The 21098-nt window shown below is 42.5% G+C and overlaps 1 protein-coding gene across 2 annotated transcripts in view; it reads right to left on the bottom strand.

Moving 5' to 3' along the window:
• Nucleotides 1-20768, bottom strand: part of NPSR1 (neuropeptide S receptor 1) — a 142580-nt gene extending 121812 nt beyond the window's left edge. For both annotated transcript variants that reach the window (XM_026509079.3, XM_026509087.2), the window contains exon 1: nucleotides 20613-20768. In XM_026509079.3, the coding sequence (XP_026364864.2) occupies nucleotides 20613-20768 (156 nt within the window). The remainder of the gene's footprint in view (nucleotides 1-20612) is intronic.
• Nucleotides 20769-21098: the final 330 nt, after the last annotated feature.

The following is a 21098-nucleotide window of genomic DNA, read 5'->3' as shown; positions in this document are numbered from 1 at the left end:
GGCTTCTTCCCCACCACCGCCTCCTCCTAATGATGCCCCTTTTGAAAATCTGCAATTTCACCACCCTCCCAATATCCATCTGGGAGACACCCGGGCAAATACAGTTGAATTACTGTCATCAAATCATCTATTGCATTCACCTTTTAGAACTCTTTTGCCTCGAAGTATGGGAATCCCATCTAGGATTAACCAGGATAGTCTTCATTTCTAGTACTCCATTATCAATGATGAAAAAAATATATAACAAGACTATTGCAAAAAAAATAAGAAAATTATGTAAAGCTACATATAAGTCTGGATGTTAATTCAAGTTTCAAAATTTTCTGTAAGGTTTTTCATATCACTTTAACAGAGGTGCAGGACAGGGATGTAGGTTGCACTCTCTGACTAGGGGGGGCTGGTGGGACAAACTGACAGGGGGGCTCCTGCTTGAAGAATCAAGAATGTGAATGGGATGGGAGGTATTGTCAGCCTGGGTCTGTTGAGGTTGCGGCATGACTGTGGACAAAGATGGTTCCAAAGAGTTATGGACCAAGGGTCATTCTGTGAACTCTCATGTAGTATATCTGGGGGAAAGACATTTGCCCTGAGGGGAGAACCTTGGCACACGTGTGTGCCATATATATATGATACCAAGACCAGAAATGGAAACCTGCCCTGGAAATCATGTTCTGAATATATACATACTGGTTGACATTCTGTATAATCAAGTTCAACACACATTTATTGAGAATCTAGTTCTAAAGTTCAACATACTTTGGTGTTAGAAGGAAGGCTAAGACAAGGAGCTCATGGTCTGATGGTGGAGGTATAAATGTAAAAAAAAAATTACCGTGAGCCACTATAATGGAGATTTTGTAGAATTCCAAATAAGGGACAGGCAGTAGAACTTTAGGAAAGACTGGTCAAGGTTGGTCAAAAGATATATCTTGGAGAAATTAATATGTGAACTGAGTCCGAAAAAAAAATGAATAGAAGTAGCCAAGGAAAGAGTAGGGTGCCTGGCAATAATATAAGTCAAGGCAAAGGTCGAACACTTTCAGGTTAGTGAGGAAAGATAGGGGCCACTCAGGAATGTTAAGCGTGGTCACAGAGCAATGAAAGACTTAATAATGAGAAATTGGACCTCTGTCCTGAAAACCAACTATTTCAAATGGGCGAGGTCTTGGCTAGGTCTCTGTCCTGAGTTAGGAGAACTTGCTACCAAGAGAAGAAAAGAATTCTCCACCTGGAACCTTCTCTAGTTGTCTTCATTGCTTCAACTGCCTTGGACCTACCTCTCAACACCACCATCACGAGTGACAGAAGGCAACAATTTTATCTCCTTCAAATTGGGACTGCACAAGGAAGTGATTCACTGCCTAGCATTTATTTTTCAATTTAGCCTCTAGGACATATTAAATAACTGCATCGGCTCTTTCTACTCTGACCAGAAAGGGTTACTTTTGGTCTGGAATGTTTTATCATTACTGCCATGGGCTATATATTTCATGTTTAATTTGCAATGTTAGTTTCCCACTGCCTCATTGTTCTCATTTCAATCAGGGTTTGGTGCATAGGACTGCATTTGGATGGGACTGTCTGATTCAGCTTTTGGTTACTAGTGAATCCTTGGATTTCACCTGCAACAGAAACACCAGTACCCCACATTCATTTCGAGGTGAGTCCTTTCTTGTGATTCATTCTTGGATCACAGGAGAGCTTCTTGACTAATCACAAAGAGGGTGTATTGGAAGTTTGGGGGCAATTGAATTCTGGGATTCCATCTGAATTCCCATAATATACCAGATCACAGATATTAGAAATCATCTGAGAACCCACTGGGCTGCAAGTTCAGGTAGTAATTAATGTTTGTTGAACAAACGAATGAAGCTCCTGCTATGTACCAAGAGCCGAGATTAACATTTAAATTGCTATTTGAGCTCTAGACCCTTGAAATAGAAAACTAACATTTGGATAAATGAGGTCCAAATCTCTACAACATAGTAGAAACTAAATAATTACTATGTAATAAAAATACCAAAAAACTATTCTTCCTGATGATCCACATAATTAAAAAACTAAGCCTCCAGGGGATGCCTGGGTGGCTCAGTCAGTTAAGTGACTGATCCTGGTTTCGTCTCAGGTCATGATCTCAGGGTGGTGGGATTGAGTCCCAAGTTGGGCTCCATGATCAGCGCGGAGTCTGCTTGAGATTCTCTCTCTCTCTCTCCCTCTCCCCCTCCTCCTGCTCACCTGTGTGCACATTCTCTTCCCCTCTCTCTCTAAAAGAAATTCATTCATTCATTCATTCATTTGTTCATTCATTCATTCATTCTTAAGAAAAAAAAGGCCTCCAGGAAGGTGCTTTCTGTTCTGAAAGTGTCCAAGGAACCTTTCTCCCTGGGAGCCCATTGCAGTACAGTCTCTGATACCTATACTTTCCAGTCCATCCAGGAGGCTCACAATCAAGTAACTAAAAGAAACCAGGAGGAGTTAAGCAAATGAAGAGCAGAAGCAGACGTGAAGCCAGGATATGGAATAGATGAGAATGGGTAGCAGGAAGGGGCATGAGAGGCACTCGGTACAAAAATTCCAGGGAGATCATCCTGAACTCTTGGTGACTTGATTTTCTTGACACCTAAGTTGGGTGGTTGGTCAGGAGAGTATAAATGGCTAATTGTTAGTTTGCACCCAATTCATACAGCTGGTGGTCTGCCTTGGTTTCCATTCGTCCTTCTCTGGGTCTGCATCTCTGGGTCTCCTACATGTTCTCTAAGTCCTACAATTCTCCCTTGCCCCGGGGAGGACACTAGTCCCTCCACCTCTCATCACTCATTCTATGGGAGCCTGTGTGAGGTCCACAGGTCCAACCACCTGCCTAGCTACAAGCATCACTCCCACCTGAGCCCCTTGGATTTTGATGGGTTGGCCATATCTCCTTGGGCCTATGCTCAGGGGCCTTGGTTACCCCAGCAGGGACTAGTCCCCTAGAGACTAGTCCTCTCGACTGATGCCTGCGTCTGTCTAAGCTACCTTCTTACTATTCTCCACTTGTCATGGAAGTCTAAACACACTTTGTGGTTCAGCCCATCCCAATGATGATAGAAAAATGATGCAAATGATTGGAAAAGTTGATTTTCAAAGAAACAGATAACTCACAGGTCACTTGCATAATTCAGAAATCACTATCAAAATCTCAGTTGGGGGTTGGTGTGGCGAAAAATTATGAGGGGAGTGGTATGAGAGAACAGAGAAAGAAAGAAATGGGAGAATTCACTAAATTCCTGAATCCAGCTGTGGCTCTGAAAGTGCGTAACCTTAATTATTTAAAGACCACGTCCCTCTCCGCCACACCCAGGTCATCACTAGAGAGACACTGGCAGCTCCCCAGACCTGTCCATGTGTGAGCCTCAGGGGACGGGACATTCTCTGGAACTCCTCCTCCCTCCATTTGGCATGCTCCCTCCTCCCTCTGTTTGGCTGTCACAAAGGTAACAAAGGTTTCTCTGTGGAAAAAAATTGATCCTTTCATTTGCTTTTATGGAAATGCAATGAGCGAAATATATTTGAAAGTCCGCATGGTGTACTTTATAGCAATATTTTGTTGTTTCTGATAATAAAAGTAATTATGTGCTCATGGTCAAAAATTTAGTAAAGTACTTAAAAAGAACAAAGACAAAAACCCACCTTCCAAAGAGAATTTCTCATTTTGGTATATTTCCTTCCATATTTTCTGAGTATATATATCTATGTAGCTTATAAAACTTGGAATATATTCTATAAATAGTTTATCATGATTTAAAAAAAAAGTTTTAGCATTGAATGAAGAGCAATGATTGTTATGGGTACATAATATTCCTTAATATTTCATCCTGTGATTATATCATAATTTTCCTCTTCTATTGTCAGATACCAATGGAACAAAACTACCTAACACTTAAGACCATGTCTCAACTTTCTTCTCTCCTTCTTCTCTCCCTCTCCTTCTTCTCTCCCTCTCCTTCTCCTCCTTCTCCTTCTCCTTTAAAGATTTTATTTATTTGACAGAAAGATAACGAGAGAAAGAACACAAGCAGGGGGAGCTGCAGGCAGAGGGTAGAGAGAGAAGCAGGCTCTCTGCTGAGCAGGGAGCCCGATTTGGAGCTCCATCCCAGGACCCTGGGATCATGACCTGAGCAGAAGGCAAACACTTAACCAACTGAGCCACCCAGGTGCCCCATGTCTCAACTTTCTTTGAATATTTCTTTAGTATTCTTATGGTTCAATCCTGCAAGCAGAATTACGAAATCCAAGTGCAGATGTATTGTTTAGGCTTGCATGTGTATTACCAAATTGCTCTCCTGAAAAGTTAGGTTGATTGTCCTGATTTACTGACAGCCTTACAGAACTGTCACATGCTTTACATGATCTTTCTCTTGAATCTTTGACAATTTGATATGGCTCATTGTTCGGTTTGTATCATTCGGACCACTGGCAAACAATATTTGTATATGTTCTTTTAACTGCATTTAATCTAAAATTATTTTTATTTCCTTTGCCTATTTTTCCATGAGAAACATCTTTTTTTCTTCTAGGAGCTCATTATATATTAAAGGCTTTAATCACGTTATGTTTGTAATACAATTATTACATATGTTATTTACGAGCTATAATATTACATATATTTAGTTATATTGCCAATAATTCTCAGTTTTTGTTTCCCTTTAAATATTTATTTCTAAACTTAGAAAGTTTTTGCTCATCTCAAAATTAGTCTGATAGTTATACTTTTTTCCTAGCTATTTTGTAAAAACTTAGTTTCAAAATCCAAGTGAAATTGATCTGACAACCTTACATGACGTAAGAATCATCACCCACCCACCCACCCTCTAGTTTTATTGCCAAAATACGCATTCCTTCTTACTGATTTTTGCAGTTTCTTTGTAGTATTAAGTTCATTTATGTATAAGAATTTTATTTTCGGGGCAAACCATTTGTTATTATTGGTCTGTCAAGTATTGTGCTAATTCTGAAATGTTTTTGCTTAATGTAGATTTCTATTTATTAAAAGCTGATAGGGAAAAATCTCTCTTCCTCATTAGCATTTATATTAAAATCTCTTAGTTTTTCTCACCTGTTTTTTTTTTAAGCTTTTGAATTATTTTGTCAAAATAAAACAACCACATTGAAGTTTTGACTAAAATTGTTTTAAACATTAAGAGGTAATTTGGGGAGAACTGACATCTTCACAAAATTTAGTCTTCTGTGTTTTTTCATTTATTCAAATATTGTACATATTTCAGTAGTGCTTAGCATTAAGAATCAATGCTATCTTAAATTTGACTAGGCTTTCCAGTTTGTATTTTCGTGATGCTGCCGCAGGCTGACCAGGAATTCTGACTTAGATATCCAGAGACTACAGCTCTGTCCTGTCTCTATCATTCACAGGCCTGTGTGACCTTGGGAAGATCACCTTGCCTTTCTGGGTCTCATCTGCCCAAAAAGGTGGTTCTGTTAGGTTATTCCACAGGTTCCGTGGGGGAAAGAACATGATGTGGCATTTTCTGAGGTGTGTTCCAGGGACCATTGTCTCCATGGCATATTATTAGAGGTAACATCCTAATGTTCTGTGGTCAAATGAATTTAGGAAATTTTGATTAAGCGGAATTAAACTTGTTTCTTTATTGTAAGACTTCTCAGAAGGTTAAGTAGGCTAATACATCATATATGATGAATATAATATGTGCTCTTTGCCAAAGTTTTTTGGCCATAGTCCTTTCTTGTACACTTAGCAACTCACAGAATTAGAGTTCTATGGAACATCTTTAGGGAGTTCTGTTACAGTGGAGAGGGCATGTGCTTCTGAACCAGGTCTGGCTGGGTTCACATTTTTGGACAATCAGCTATTGTGTGAACTTATCTTCCATGAGCCTCACCTTTTCTCTCTGTAAATCAAGGATGATAATGCCTGTTTTAGAGTGGTAAGAGTTGCATTCACAGTTCTGATCACCAACAGCCCCTGACTTTCCCAGGAGGAGGCTGCTATTTCCCTGCTCCGTTGCTATCAGATACAACCATGAACTTACTTTGGCCAGTGAACTGTAAGCAGAAGTGATGCGTGTCACTTCTGGGTGGAAGCTAAAAGAGCCAGGGCAGGGTTCACCATTTCCTGTCTGTCTGTCTTCTAGTCCTGGTATTAAAGCAGCCTGTGTGGGGATGGAACTTCCATCAGCCTAGGTCCCTGAGTGACTACACTAAGCAGAGGCTCCTTTTTAACCTGTTAATAAACACATGACATGGGCAGGGAATAAAACTTTATAGTTTCAACTTTCTGATAATAGCTGATTATTTGTTACCATGGCATAATCTAGGTTAACCTGGCATAATGGAGGAGCAAATAAAATAATCGAAGGAGAAGACAAAGTGCTTGGCAGTTAGCATTCAATAAATTATTCTAAGTTTTATTTTGGGCAAATAGTTTCTGTAATCTTGAATACCTTTTGCATTTTTATCCCAACCTAGGCCAAAAAAAAAAAAAATCCTCAAAAGGAACTAAATGCATTGGAGAGAAAATCAAATTTATCCTCAGTTGAAAGAATATCTTCTATTTGCATAGATTGCTATGTGTTGCCAGGGGCAATAGTCCACAATACTAGATGAAAGGAAGGAAACTTGCATTTGGGCCCTAACAATATTCCATTTCATTTTTTTATTAAATTATGAGTTGTGAATAATGGTCCTTGAGCAAAGACTTCGGTTCAGTATCTGTACGTGAATGGAATTCTGAGTGCCACGGGGAGATCTCTGATCAGATGCAGAGCCTGGAACACTGCAGGCCAGGGTGAATCAGGGCCCCAGCCCAGGAGAGCAGCTGGGCAGAAGCCTTTGGGAGCTGGAAGAGAGGAATTAAGAGGAATCCTCTTACCCCTTGCTGTTGTTTCTTCAAGGAACCCTGATACTTCTCTTGACCCTGTGATCGGCACTAACTCTGCTCAGGGAACTCAGAAGAGTAGGGGTTTGTTTAAGTTAAGCAAAATCCTCTTTAAAATGCAAGTAGCATTGGAAGGTTAAGGGGGCTGAGGAGAGAGACACCCCAGGGAAACAGTTCCTTTACTCTGAAAGTCTTTTATGCTGATACTTGGAATCAGCTTGTTGAGGGAAAATGCTTTCAGATAGGACGAGGACTAGGGAAAAGAGGGAGAGATTTTTTTTTTTTTTTTTTAAGTAGAGCATGCATGGTCCAAGCTGAATGCCTGGGCAGGCGGAGATGAGAGCAGGCAGAGAAGACAGCAAAGGGAAAGAAGTAGCTCTTAAGTGCGTGGGAAAGCTTAACCTGGCTCTTGTTTGTGTCAAGGTTATGCTTCCTTCTTCCTCTCCAACCACTTATTTCTATCTTGGGAGAACCGTCTCTTTCCTTCCAAAAATGGAACACAAATAGGAGAGGAATTCCTGGAAGTTTCTGCTTTACTTACCTTTGGCAAAGGGAGAATAATCAGGGTGGGTAGAGTATATGGGAGGATGGAGAATCTGCATGGATGGAGAATTTGGGAGAGTGGAGAATCTGGGAGTGTGGAGAGTGTGGGAGGGTGGAGAATCTGCGTGGGTGGAGAATCCGGGTGATGGAGAATTTGGGAGAGTGGAGAATCTGGGAGAGTGGAGAGTGTGGGAGGGTGGAGAATATGGGTGGGTGGAGGATCTGGGTGGATGGGGAATTTGGGAGAATGGAGAATCTGGGAGAATGGAGAGTATGGGAAGGTGGAGAATCTGGATGGGTGGAGAATCTGGGTGGATGGAGAATCTGGGTGAGTGGAGAATCTGGGTGAGTGGAAAATCTGGGAGAGTGGAGAGTGTGGATGGTTGGAGAATTTGGGAGAGTGGTAAGTTGGAGAGAAGAGAGTGTGGCAAGGGAAATCCTGGGGGAATGGAGTATTTGGGAGGGTGGAGAATCTGGGAAAGTGGAGAGTGGGGGAGAGTGGAGAATCTGGGTGGGTGGGGAATCTGGGAGGGTGGAGAGGTGGAGAGTAGAAAATCTGGCTGGAGAATCTGAGTGAGTGGAGAATTTGGGAGAGTGGAGAATCTGGGTGAGTGGAGAATTTGGGAGAGTGGAGAGTATGAGAGAGTGGAGAATCTGGGAGAGTGGAGAGTGTGGGTGGATGGAGAATCTGGGAGAGTGGTCTTCAAGGGGAAGGACATCAGCCCTCACTCACAGCTCACCTACTCTCAGCTTGGGGGGACCCTGACAGGAGATTAATGAGTAGAATTCCTCCATGACTACTTTGCTCTTTTTCTCCCCCCAAATCCGTTTTCCACATGAGAACTGGCTCCTTCCTTCCTTCATCCCGCAGTGAAGTAGTCATTGCTCAGCTCCCACAGCAGAGCTGCTGGAGGCCAGAGCCGGCATGTAAGGTGTTCAGGGTTGCACAATATGGAATGGGTTTCAGGTTTCAGAGCCCATGTCTCACACTTTCCTTGGTTGTCTTAAAGTGTCAGAAATCACATCCTTTTACAATATAGGAAGAACAACAGAAAATCCTCTTATTGAGCCATTATGAAAAAAATGACCTAATGTTTTGGGTAGTTTTTTAAGTTAATATTTTTAAAGTGCTTTTAGCATTTTTCATAAAATTACGCAAGTACTGTCATTATCTGAAATGTGGAGAATCATTCTGAAAAATTCAAGGCTTTTTTCTTTGGGAAAGGGGAGAGACTTTTTCTTACTCAGAAACATATAATCCAGTCTGAATCAATGTTTATAAAACTCTCTTCAGTGCCTCTTTAACAGTTAGCAGGAGGAGAAACCTGAGCATAGCCAGCCCCTGTACCACCCAAATGTGGAATAAAAGAAAATGAAATGTTTATTTGATTTTCTGTGGCCCACTTTTAAGGCCTTGACTTCAGAACTCTAAACATGTAGTTTTGTACCTTTAAAAAAAAATCCACTGGGGAGGTATTCAGCTCAAAAAGAAAGCCCCCGTAACAGTGGCTTAAACAAATAAAGTGTGTGGGTTTTTTTTCATATAATAAGAAATCTGAAGGTAGGTGGCTGCTGTCTTTGACTCATCTAATTTGCCTTGGGTTTTCTCTTGTGGTGATAAAGTGGCTGCTGCAGCTCCACGCATTGCGTCAGAATTCAAGGCAGACAGAAAGGAAAAAATAAAAGCCAGTCATATCTTTCTCCTTGTACTAGAAAAGGAGAAATTCTTATCAGAAATCTCATGGGCTTCCAGTTAAGTTTCCCAGACTGAGCTGCTTTTAACTGCAGCGGAGACTAGGGCAGTGAGTATTTAGCTGGGAGAGTGAGAAGAGGGTTGAGATTAGCTGTGGGGTCAACCCAACAGCACTGCCCATTCAGCATCTGCTCCTGAGCACACCTTCATCTTCTCCAGGCTCATCCAGTGCCTCCTTTCATATCTGTTGGTGTTCTCCAAAATTTGGAAGCAACATCTTTATTCCTCACCAGTACTAGCTTTATATACTTCAGATTCATGCTAAATGGCTCATGATTGATGTCTACTTGTAGAATGTAGAATAAAGAGGAAGCTAGGAAAACATTCACAGAGCTGTGCTCTGAATTCTTTGTCAATATTTATGCCTATCTAAGTCCACAATAGGGTCCATTCATTCTTCAAGACTCTCAGAGGGTCTAATCAGGGCTGGCATGGTTGTTGGCATTGGAGACACAGTGGTGAAACCAGGTGGAGTTCTGGTCCTCATGAAGCATAGTTTCTAGACACTATGAGATAGAGAACAAAGGCACAGATGTGTCAAAAATGTCACGTAAGCCAAAGGAGACTCTCAAGGAGATGACATTTGAGCAAACATCCGTATGATGTGGCGCCGTCATCTTTCTGTCCATTTTGATCCATATTTGGGACTTTTGGACGTTCATCCATCTTGAGCTCCTGCTTCTGTAGTCATCTTCTAAATCTATATCCCATTTCAGGAGCTCCTGAGGCTTCAGCTCTACTTCCATTATGCTGTCACTTGGGGATTTATGACTTTTAAATGAAACACATTTTGTGGAAAATTAAATTCACAATGTAAATCTCTAGATAATGAATTTTTTATTAAGGTATAATTACCCAGAGGAAAACTCACCCTTTTAGTGTACAGTTCTGTGAGTTTTGACAAATGTCACCATCATTCTACTCAAGATATAGGACAGTTCCATCATTCACAACGACCCCCCTGTGCCCTTTGTAGTTGGGCTTTGGCCCACCCCCAGTCCATGGCAACCACTGATTTGTTTTCTGTCCTAAGAGTTTTATTTTCTCAACAACATCACGTAAACGAAATCATGACAGCATGCCGCATTTTGAGTCCGATTTCTTTTCACTTAGTATGATGCTTTTGAAATGCATCGTGTTGTTTTCTGTATCTGTAAGTTTATTCCTTGTTATTACTAGGTAATATTGCATGGAATGGGTGTATTACAGCTTGTCTATCCATTCTCCAGCTGCGGGATGCTTGGGTTGTTTCTGCTTTTTGGCATTTTCAGATGAAGGCGGTCTAACTATTGACATACAAGCTCTCGTGTAGACATAAGTTTTACTTCCCTTGGGTAAATGCCCAGGAGGAGGAGTTGGGGGTTGTATAATAAGTATATGTTTAACTTTATAAGAAAAGGCCAAAATGTTTTCCGAAATGTCTTTACTATTTTGCCATCAGGAATGTATGATGGTTCTAATTGCTTCCCACTCTTGACAGTGCTTGACACAGTCAGTATATTTTTATTTTAGCTCTTCTAATAAGTGTGTGGTGGTATTTCACTGTAGTTTTATTTTGTATTTCCCTGATGACTAAGGAGGCTGAACATATTTTCATGTCCTTATTTATCATCTATGTATTTTCTTTGGTGGTATGTCTGTTCAAAATTTTGCTGCATTTATCTTATTTTTATCTTTTTGAGAGAGAGAGAGAAAGAGAGAGAGAGAGAGAGACTATGTGAGCAGGGGTGGGAGCGGCAGAGGGAAAGAGAGAATCCCAAGCTTGGAGCCCAACGCAGGGCTCTATCTCAGGACCCTGAGATCATGACCTGAGCCAGAATCAAGAGTTGGACGCTTGCGGCGCCTGGGTAGCTCAGTTGTTAAGCGTCTGCCTTCGGCTCAGGGTGTGATCCCAGAGTCCTGGGATCGAGCCCCACATCGGGCTCCTCTGCTGGGAGTCTGCTTCTTCCTCTCCCACTCCCCCTGCTTGTGTTTTCTCTCTTGCTGGCTGTCTCTCTCTTTGTCAAATAAATAAATAAAACCTTTAAAAAAAAAAAAAAAGAGTTGGACGCTTAACCAACTGAGCCACCCAGAGACCCCTCAAAATTTTGCTCCTTTTTTAAATCAAAAAATTTTTTTCTTATTAAGCTTCAAGAAATTTTTATATGTTCTGGATAAAAATTACCCATTAGATCTGTATATAATTTATAGATATTTTTTCCTAGAATGTGATTAGCCTTTTTATCTCTTAATAGCATCCTTCAAATTATAGAAGTTCTTAATTTTAATAGAATCCAATTTATCAAATTTTTCTTTCATGGATTATATTTTTAATGTTGTATGTAAGAAATCTTTGCCTAATCCAAGGTCACAAAGATTTTCTCCTAGATTTTCTTCTAGGTGTTTTATTTTAGGTTTTACACTGAGGTATACGATCCATTTGGGGTTAAATTTTATAGGGTGCAAGGTTTGGGTAGGGGTTCACTTTTTACATGTAGCTATAAATTTGTTCCAGCATTAGTTTTGCTTCCTTCAATGAATTTCTAGTTTACCTTTGTCAAAAATTAATTGACCATATATGTGTGGGCCTATTTCTTTTCCATTTCTGTGTGTTTAGCGTTCCCTCAATACCTCACTGGAACTCTACAGTGAGTCTGTAAGTCGGCTAGCGTGAGTGAGCTCCCTGACTTCATTCTTTTTTGAAATTATTATAGCTATTCAACTTTCTTCGCCTTTTCATCTACATTGTGGGATCACCTTATCAATTTTAACCCCCATGTCATCTTCCTGCTCTGCCTCAGCCAACCCTCTCTGATTCCCTGAAACCTGCATGTGACCTGACACATGTGCTTCCTTCCCACTCTCAGATGAGACAGTCCTCGCCTGAGCACCAACACCTCTCATTCTGGCATCAGAACGGGCTCTCCATCCCAGGGTCCCCTCCCTGCAACCTGTCCGGGACCCTGCAGCCTGATTAACCTCTCTAAAATCAGTTTTCATTGTTAACATTTTTGTTAATAAAACTTTAAAGATCTTCTTGCCTATAAGAAAAAAATCATATTGTTTAGTCTAATGATCCCCTTGGGTTTTTTTTACCTAACTCTATTTTTTTTTTAAAGACTGTATTTATATGAGAGAGAGAGAGAGAGAGAGAGATCGAGTGCATGCATGAGCAGGGGAGGGGCAGAGGGAGAGAGAGAAGCTGACTCCCCGCTGAGCACAGAGATTGATGCTGGCTCCATCTCGGGACCCTGAGATCATGACCTGAGCCCAAACCAAGAGTCAGACATGTAACCAACTGAGCCACCCAGGCACCCCTCTTCCCTTTTCCAAGTGACTATATCCTTTCCCCTTATAATTATTGACTAAATGTCTGGTTCCCCATTAGACAGAGCTGTCTGAAGGCAAGGTGCCTGTTTCTTCCATCTCTGAATGCCCAGTGCCTAAGGTAATACTCGGTCAAGCCAATCTGTGATTCTCAACTTGACAGGGTAATAACATATGGGGAGGGAAAGAATATAGTTTAAAAATTGTATTCTGCATTATTACAATTACACTTTGACTTATTTTTAGACACGATATTTATATTTTAAAATTTAAATTGGGTGAGAAATATTTATGCTTATCTATAGGTATTAAGAATTTAAAAGGCTGAAGTCACTTGAGTAATATTTGTTGAATTAAAGCATTAGTTTACCAGCCCATCAAGACAGTGATACATCCTTCTTGGTTTCCGTACCTAGTATAAGGTCCTTTCTTAAGAAAGAAGCTATAGTGTCACTGTTCACAGGACAGACACATTTTCTGCTGGCAGTGTCCAGTGGCAGCAGAAAGGAATCATGTGGCTGTTTGATTGAGATTTTAGTAGACAGGGCTGAATCATTCACCCCATTGCAGCAGGTCCTATTGTCCCCAGATGGTGCCCTTTGCCCTCTGTACCTTGCAGAAGATCTCTACAGATGAACTTCTATAATCAGGTGTCAGAACCTGATGTGAATGTTAACATTGTGCCTTTCCCATTACCTGCCTGATGTCTTGGAGTTCAAAGGTGGATGGTTTCCAGGCCTCACATGTGGAACCAGAGCTAGCGGCATAGAAAGGAGTATTGTTGGACCTTGGATGTTGTTTGCTTCAGGCCTAAAGATCTGTTTACACACCCTCCCCTGCTATACATATAACCTTGCTGTGGTGTTAGGAATTCTCCCAAATCACGGTACCTTTAAAATTCAATCCCAATGGCTTGTAGAATAAGGATTAAGATTCCATCCACTCTAATATGTTCACATTAATTTATTGAGACCTTAGGGATAAACTTGTGACACAGACTGTTTCTTGATATGTTCTTTCATTCAACAAAATATTTATTGACCATTTATCTACTCTGTGTCAGACACGATATTAGGGAAGTGGGATCTAGAGTTATCCTTTCATGACTGATGGGTGTGTGTGTGTGTGTGTGTGTGTGTGTGTTCATGTGTGTATGTTATGTAACATATTGGGGTCATGAACATATTTAGGCAAGACTGAAGACGTTGGGTTTCATCCTGTAGAAGGTGAAAATCAAGCCAAGCTTTAAAGCAGAACACTATGTGCCCCCCACTGGGGATGATACATTTCCCACGCCCATCACCTAATTAATTCTTGTCAATGGAATCAAGTCAAAGTCATATATCAGTTCAGGCCAAAGCAGATAAGGTGAGGCCAAAGGCTTCTCCCTTGGAAACCATTTTGTTCTAGAAGGTTGACCTGCTGGCAACTGAGACGTGTAAGAGGAATCAACTTTTGATATGTTAAACCACCCATATTCAGGGTTTAGTTCTTACTGTTGCAGAACCTACCCTCTCCTGACTAAAATCAGCAGTAGAATCTTCTTTCTTTTTTTCTTTCTATTTTATTAGGAAGTTCACACCTTTAACTTTTCTCAGATTTCATGTTCACATCCGGTTTAAAAATAAGAATGCTATTTTAAACCCTGCCAGAGCTGATGGTAGGTCAAATGAAATCATGTGAAATTATACTGTTGACTGTAAAGTGCTGACAAGTGTAAGAGACCCATCATTTTTAGGCAGCCAGCAATATTGCCTAAGTTAGGAGGAAAAAAAAAAACCAGCCCCGATGATTACTTCTTAATGATTTCATCCTGATGGGGGGTGGTTTTGCCATCTCATGGCCCAGAAGATCTCTTCGCCACAGTAGAAGCCCATCCTTTCTTCTGCTGGCTAGGGCATAATTTCCCATCTCTGTAAATAGCCCTTCTTGTAGTGGGCCATTAAGCTTGCACGGATAAAAATTAGACATTATATCAAGATGATAAATGGGATGTTCTCTAAATACGTTACTACATTTTTCATGGTCTAATTGAAAGAAAAGAAACAGCTCAATTCACCACCACTGTGTGAGGACTTAATGTATATTAAAACTGTCCTGAAAACCTTCAACTGCAGTGATATCTTTCAGAATATTCACAAGTATAGATAATGGCGGCTCCTCCTCTCTCAGGAAGTAGCTTTAGAAAAGAGTGAAACGATTAGTTTCTGGGGATCTCACAACTGATGTTTATTGAATACTTTAGGCCACTCACCGTTCTCAAAGGCTTCACAAGCATTCCGTCACTTAACTTGTTACAACAACCCTCCAAAGGACATTTAATTGTAAGTGTCATTTGTTGGACATGGAAACCATGGCAGAGGTAGAAGTGAACGGCTCACGCAGTCAGACAGCGGCGGCACCGGGACCTGACCCCAGCAGTCTGTCTATAGACGCCGTCCTCACGAAAATGATGGGGAAGCCTCGAAAGCATGAGTTTACCTGGGGATGACTAAGCTCCTTCTGCCTCCACGTGGACTGAGAGGTCCTAAGAAAAGCTGAGTTCAGTTACAGAACGATGATCTGACATTTCTTGACCACTTGAACATGGCTCCACACATTCTTACCCACTATATCAACAGGAGGTTATTTCAAGGATGACAGGGTGACATTGTGAAGCGTAAATGGATGTGGTCCTTCCTACTCCTTTGATAAATCCTTCCCCATCCAGGCAGCCAGAGAGCTTTACCCCATCTGCACTCAGGGTATAATCTCTAACAATGCAGGCAGAGAGAAACAAGTGAGCGGGCAGGGTTTCCAAAAAAAAAAAAAAAAAAAGCCTCACGGAGGTTATCTTAAGTACCTCGAGAAGAAATGGCTTTTTTCCCTTGCAAGAAGAGTGTCTTTTGAGCATTCAGAGCAGAGAGCTTGGAATACTAAGTTTGGAAGAACACAGTGCATCCAGTTTCCCCTTGATAAAGGCTGAGGGAGCCGGCGGGTTGGATGGTACGACAGTGGTGCAAAATGCGAGGCAGCGTAGACACTGATGGGAGGATACTGTATTACCCTTTCCAAAGGCTTGCACCAAAAAAGGAAGAGATGACACCCACTGAGTTTGAGAGCACAGTATTAAAACGGGGCTGAAGTCCACTTACTGTATAGGAACGAGGGAAGGGCAGTCTCTGGGGGTTTCCATGGCTACCGTGAGGTGGGAGTGGTACAGATCCGATTGCCATGTGGGTAGAGAGAGCACCAGAGATGACACCACTGTTTCCCACAGCCCAGAGCTGGGAGGGGGGCAGCTGAACTTTTCATTCCCAGTATGGACACAAAAATGTGGCCGGGATTGAGAGAGGGAAAGAGGGAGATGTGAATACCCGTGTGCCTGAAAGAAATCTGACAAAAGTACTCTACCTCAGAAAGCAGTGTGGTCCTGATCTGGGCCAGATGGGGATCTAGACAAGGGTCTGGAATAAGGATGATCACTTCTGAAGGCCAGGCAGCACTTTCAAGCTGACTCCAACTTGCCCAGATCTCTCCCCAGGTTGGACCCCCTCCCTTACCCCCATCACGCACATGTGGACCCACTGTAGAGGCACCATCCCTAGAGCTCACACACCCTCCTTGAGTCAGAACTTGGGAAAAGCCTTCATAGGCTGAAAAACTGTAATTCTGAGTTCACTCAGAAGTAACTACGATTGTGTTTCCTGCCCTGAGATGTATTAGTAATGCAAAGAGAAATTTAGTTGAGCAAGTTTTCCTTTCTCACAAACTGGAGTACATAGCTTGGGAATTGTCCAATGTCCCCGTAGAGCCAACTAGCAACATCTGTGCCTTTCTCAGTGACACAAAGTAAAACTGGACAAGATGGGGCGTAGCCAGTAAGGGATGGAAAGTGGAGTGCTGGGTCTGCACGATAGAAACAGGGAATACATAGCAGACCTTTAATAATTATTTAACTGAGCAAAACTAGTAGTCGTTTCCTTCTGAGCAGCCACATATTCAACTGTATGAATGTACTGAAAATCAGCATACCGAGTGGAGCTTTGTAGAAGGCAGAACCAAACGCGCGATGTGAATGCCGGGCCCTTGTTGTAATGTGCAGGAGATAGCATGGGGAGGTCAGGGACCCAGGGTTCCTGGATTCCAGGAAGGGCATCATTGACGCTATCCTGGCGTCCACGACAGGAAGGAGACAAACACGTCCATAAGAGGTGGGATGGAGCAAGAGGAGAGTTCAGGCAAGTGGGCAAAGAGGAGCTGAAATGACAGTCACTGGGGGTGAAAATGCTGGTACTCAGTAAGTAGATCAAGTTCTTAGAAATGAGTTGTCAACGAAAATATACTGAAAACAAGCAAGTCTACGTAAGCTTTTTCAGTCGAGCTCTTGCTAAAGCCTCCTGTGAGATAAGAGGGACAGGAATTGAACTAGAATTTGCTTTTGTTCTATTAAAGGAGGCAAAGTGTGTTAAGAAAATTAACAGTAAGACAGTAGGCAGGAGGTTGCACTAACAAAGGGAAAAAACTGTGTCCAATCACCCTCAAGCACTTAGAAGCAACCATTTACATATAAACAATAGTTAGACTAATCGCATATCATTTGTAGCTTCCCACTGAAGGAGATTCAATAAAAGATCGTCGTCAGGTAATATTGAGCAGTCTTGGTTCAAGTTTCTTCCCTCACCTGAGAGTAATAAAAATGAGTTCATTTGCATTATTTTATAATTTCACCAATTTACTAATTCAGACGGGTTTCTCTCCCAGTTACTTTGAATTAATTTTCTCATCACTAAGAATTAGAGATACAGGAAACATCGCTAGCACACTCACGGGCAAAATGAAAGGCTAAAATGAGGAGTTTCATCTCTGTCTTCCACTTGGACAGGTTTATATTCACATCCTCCATTTACTTTCTGATTAGCCAGGTCCTATCCTCCTCGGGAATTTCTGGTAGAATTTGGTGCTGGGGCTAGGGATTGAGGAGGTAAACTGGATGGGAACTTGAAATTGGACACTATGAAGGAAACCAGGGCTTGAGCTGGGAACCTTGAACCCAGGACCACATAGGGTTGGTCATATGAAGCCCACGATAGAGGAAGGGGGTGGTGAACTCTCCGCGGACCTTCCTGCCTATATCCAAGGACATGCTTAGATGGCAGAGTATGTTAGAGCAGTGGGAAGTAGGGGCAAGAATTTGGGGGTGGAAATGGGAAAAGGGAAAGGCTCTAAGCCTGTGGTAGAGAAAGCTAACCAGATCCAGACAGGGATGTCTCGTCTCCTGCCAAGAGAGCTTTGGGATTCAGAGGAGAACTCAAGTGCTAGGCAGGAAACACAGAAGCCCAGGTATGCAGACTGAACAAGACCACTGAGACTAGTAAGGCTACAGCATGGTGGGTACAGTTTCCCAGGGCTCAATTAGGTACTAGGTACTAGTCTATGGCCCCAAACTAATTTCATAACCCACCCACTGGAATCCATAACTTACCTTGGCCACATTGGGTTAGAAATGGGTGAGGATGATTTGAATGTTCATGCAGAGAAGGACCTTGCTTGGCGAATACAGTGGGTAGAGAGACAAGGCAGGGCAGAGGCTGCCCTGTGGAGTCATGGTTAGTAAGATCCCCACCTTTGTCACTGAGAAAGCAAGCTTTCTGACAAAACGTGGGCAGTTGACAGAGACAGAACACCACGCTTCATTAATGTAGTAAATGTTTATTGAGTATGCCTGGCATGGTGCTGGTTTCTGGAGAGAACAGGAAACAAAAATCACTCAAGGAGCTTAATGGCTATTATACATCTTCCGGACACATATTGAAATAGCAGTTGAGATGGTTGGATTAAATGGCAAGAAAGCAGGTACACTCAGAGGAGAGATGAGTCAAGGGGGGCTTCATGGAAGAAGCAATTCAAGAGGAGACTTCAGAGTGGACAGAATTTAGATCAACACAGATGAAGGTGGAAGGCAATTCCTGATGGAAAGATGCACCATAATGTGTGAGAATGAAATATGATGTCACAGAAGTCATTTAGAAAGATTCCTGGCTCCGAGAAAGCCCACAGCAAATGAGATGTTAGGCTACTGCTGCTGCTATTAATTCTGCTACTTTTACTGCTGATACCATTTTTGTTTTTATGATATTTTTGCTGCTTTTGGTAAAGAACAGGGATTAAAAGTACATATTTGGGAGATAGTAAAGAGCAGTTCGGACTTTCTTCTTGAGAAGTATGTGCAGGAAGAGGCTCACAATGAGGGGTTTGCATCGGAATTGTTTCTGGATCCACAGTGTAACAGAACTGCCCTGTTCCAAGAGACCATGGGAAAAAGTTACCCTGGAACATTTAAGCTTGGTGCCCACAAACACCACAGACTGCCTTGTAACTACCAATCACTGTGTTTTAGTCCATGATTGCGCGGGTCAAAAAATGAAACGGAACATCCTAAGTTCCTGGACAAACTATCCCTCTCTTTTATCTTCTTTCTTGTCTACTGGTCTAGTTGTTTGAGGGCAAACATGACTAGGAATGAGACAAAAAAATGATGTGGTTCTCTTTAGTGCCTAGAAATGACGTTGCTAGGGATGAGTATAAACACTAGCAGAGAACCAGCAGGGATTTGTTTGTCTAAATATGCAAAATACCCCTTGGGACCCGTACTCAAAAAAGGGTAAATGAGATTTCAGTGGAGAGTGATTACTGCCTGGGTCTCAGAACAACTGCCTTATTGCTGATGAGTATCCCGTTTGCCATGGCCATTCTCTCTTCGTTCTGTTTGCTGTCAGGTTTTATAACTATCAAAGAGGCTGCAGAGGCAGTGCCACTGAGAAGGAGCGGTGTGTTTCCTGCGTGCACAAAGCCTGCTTCTCTAAGACAGAATCTCTGGATTTGCAAGCTGATTCCATAGAGAGGATTTACTCTGTCAAAGGTAAATGGCAACAAACTCTAATTTCGGTGTCTGTTTTCCGTCACGGAGCTGGGCAGGGGGCTGTGTGTGTGCACGCATCAGGAGGTGGGTCCGAGGGACTGGGTCCCATGGAGCAAGCCTCAGTGACTTGTTCAGGCTCTGCTTTGCTATTTTGTCTCTTGGCTTTTGAGGAAGGCTAAGCTGCCTCCCAGGATTGCTCCCTGCTGAAAGTTTTATTTTGAGTGTTTGCAAAGAAGCAAAGCTCCAGTAGAGAGGTAGATGTTACAGTAAGTCTGCTTTGTGGAGTAAAAGCCAAATCATTTCAAGAACACCCAGAGGATTAAACAAACAAACAAACAAACAAAAATGGCTAGAATTGTTCTTGAAGTATTTTCCTTTCTGGTATAAAAGACCAGTTGGAGACTTGGGAATTACTGCCACGACTTAACGCAGCGTGTGAAGTACCCTGACATGCCTGCATTCTGAGGCAAGGGGCAGAGAACTTGTTTTCCAGATGCCTGGTATGTTTCGCACTCCGGTCTTGTAGAAGAGGGAACAGTATTAGCCTAATGAGGATCATTTCCTCAGCGTGGCCCTTGGATGCTTTGAAGGTGAAATTTACAAAAGTCTGATTTACTCATTTGTTCTAGGCGGCAACTTGTTGCAAACTGTGGCACCACAAACAACAGTCAAAGTATCTATTGCTCACTGATGTTCAAAGCACAGGATCAAAAAACAAGTGTGGTCTTTCCTTCCTTACTGCTCTGTTGCTCCTTGCACCAGGCACTGTCCTGGGGGATGTGGGCTCTCCACACTTCTGATGTTCCTAGCAAAAAACTCACAGCAATAATCCCTACAAGAAACAGACATTTCAAACCCTACTATAGAATTAATTAGAAGTGCTTTTACCTAAGGAAAGGGGAAAAATCACCCACTGTGCAGCCTCTTGGTTAACATAAATGCTACTCAGGATTCACACGTTTTCAGCAGCAGCAGCAGCAGCAGCAGCAGCACAACAAAAAAGACAAGTTCTCATAAGAAACTACAGTATAGGTCCTTGCACAGTATAAAAAACTTGATTTAGCTCATCAGGTTTTTTTTTTTTCTTTTACTCTTTTAGTTAAAGAAAACAAACTACACCCATTCACGGTATTGGCAATGATAGTTTAACTGGTCTCTTAAATTCCACTTGTCTCATTATTTAAAATCCTTTTCAGAGTGGAAAGCAGGAAACGTACCTTAAAGGAGTAGTAGAAGGAGCCCCACTGCTCCCCTTCCACCACTTCCGTGAAAGTCACTGTTTCGGTGCAGAGGACTGGGGAAGCATCCAGGGTCTGCGCGGTCCCGCTGGCATCCTTGGAGTCGGGGCTGCCCTCCGTGAGGTTGGCTGGCATGGCTCAGGTGGACTTGAGCCTGGCTGTCCCGGCGCCTGCAGCCCAGGAAGAGTCCAGCTCCCCTCCGAGCGCTGGGCACAGCTGCAGCTCTGCACCCGCTCCCCTCCCAAGGCTTCTGGCTGGAGCTCGGCTGAGCAGAGGCACGGAGCCCTCCCGGAGCCCACCTCCCTGAAGAGCTCTGCCTGACGCCTGCGAGGATCCACGTGCTGCTCTCTCCTCAGCAGTTAAGATCCAGTAGCCAGCACAGCCTCTTCACCCCACCGTCCCGCCCAGGGCCGGGGCCTCACCACGGAACAGGTGGTGCCCCCCCACGCCCTCGCCCCCCGCGAG

Source organism: Ursus arctos, unplaced genomic scaffold (assembly GCF_023065955.2).
Source record: "Ursus arctos isolate Adak ecotype North America unplaced genomic scaffold, UrsArc2.0 scaffold_3, whole genome shotgun sequence".
Classification (NCBI taxonomy): Eukaryota; Metazoa; Chordata; class Mammalia; order Carnivora; family Ursidae; genus Ursus; species Ursus arctos.
Note: the sequence above shows the minus strand (reverse complement) of the source record. Positions and strands in the feature narration are given on the sequence as shown.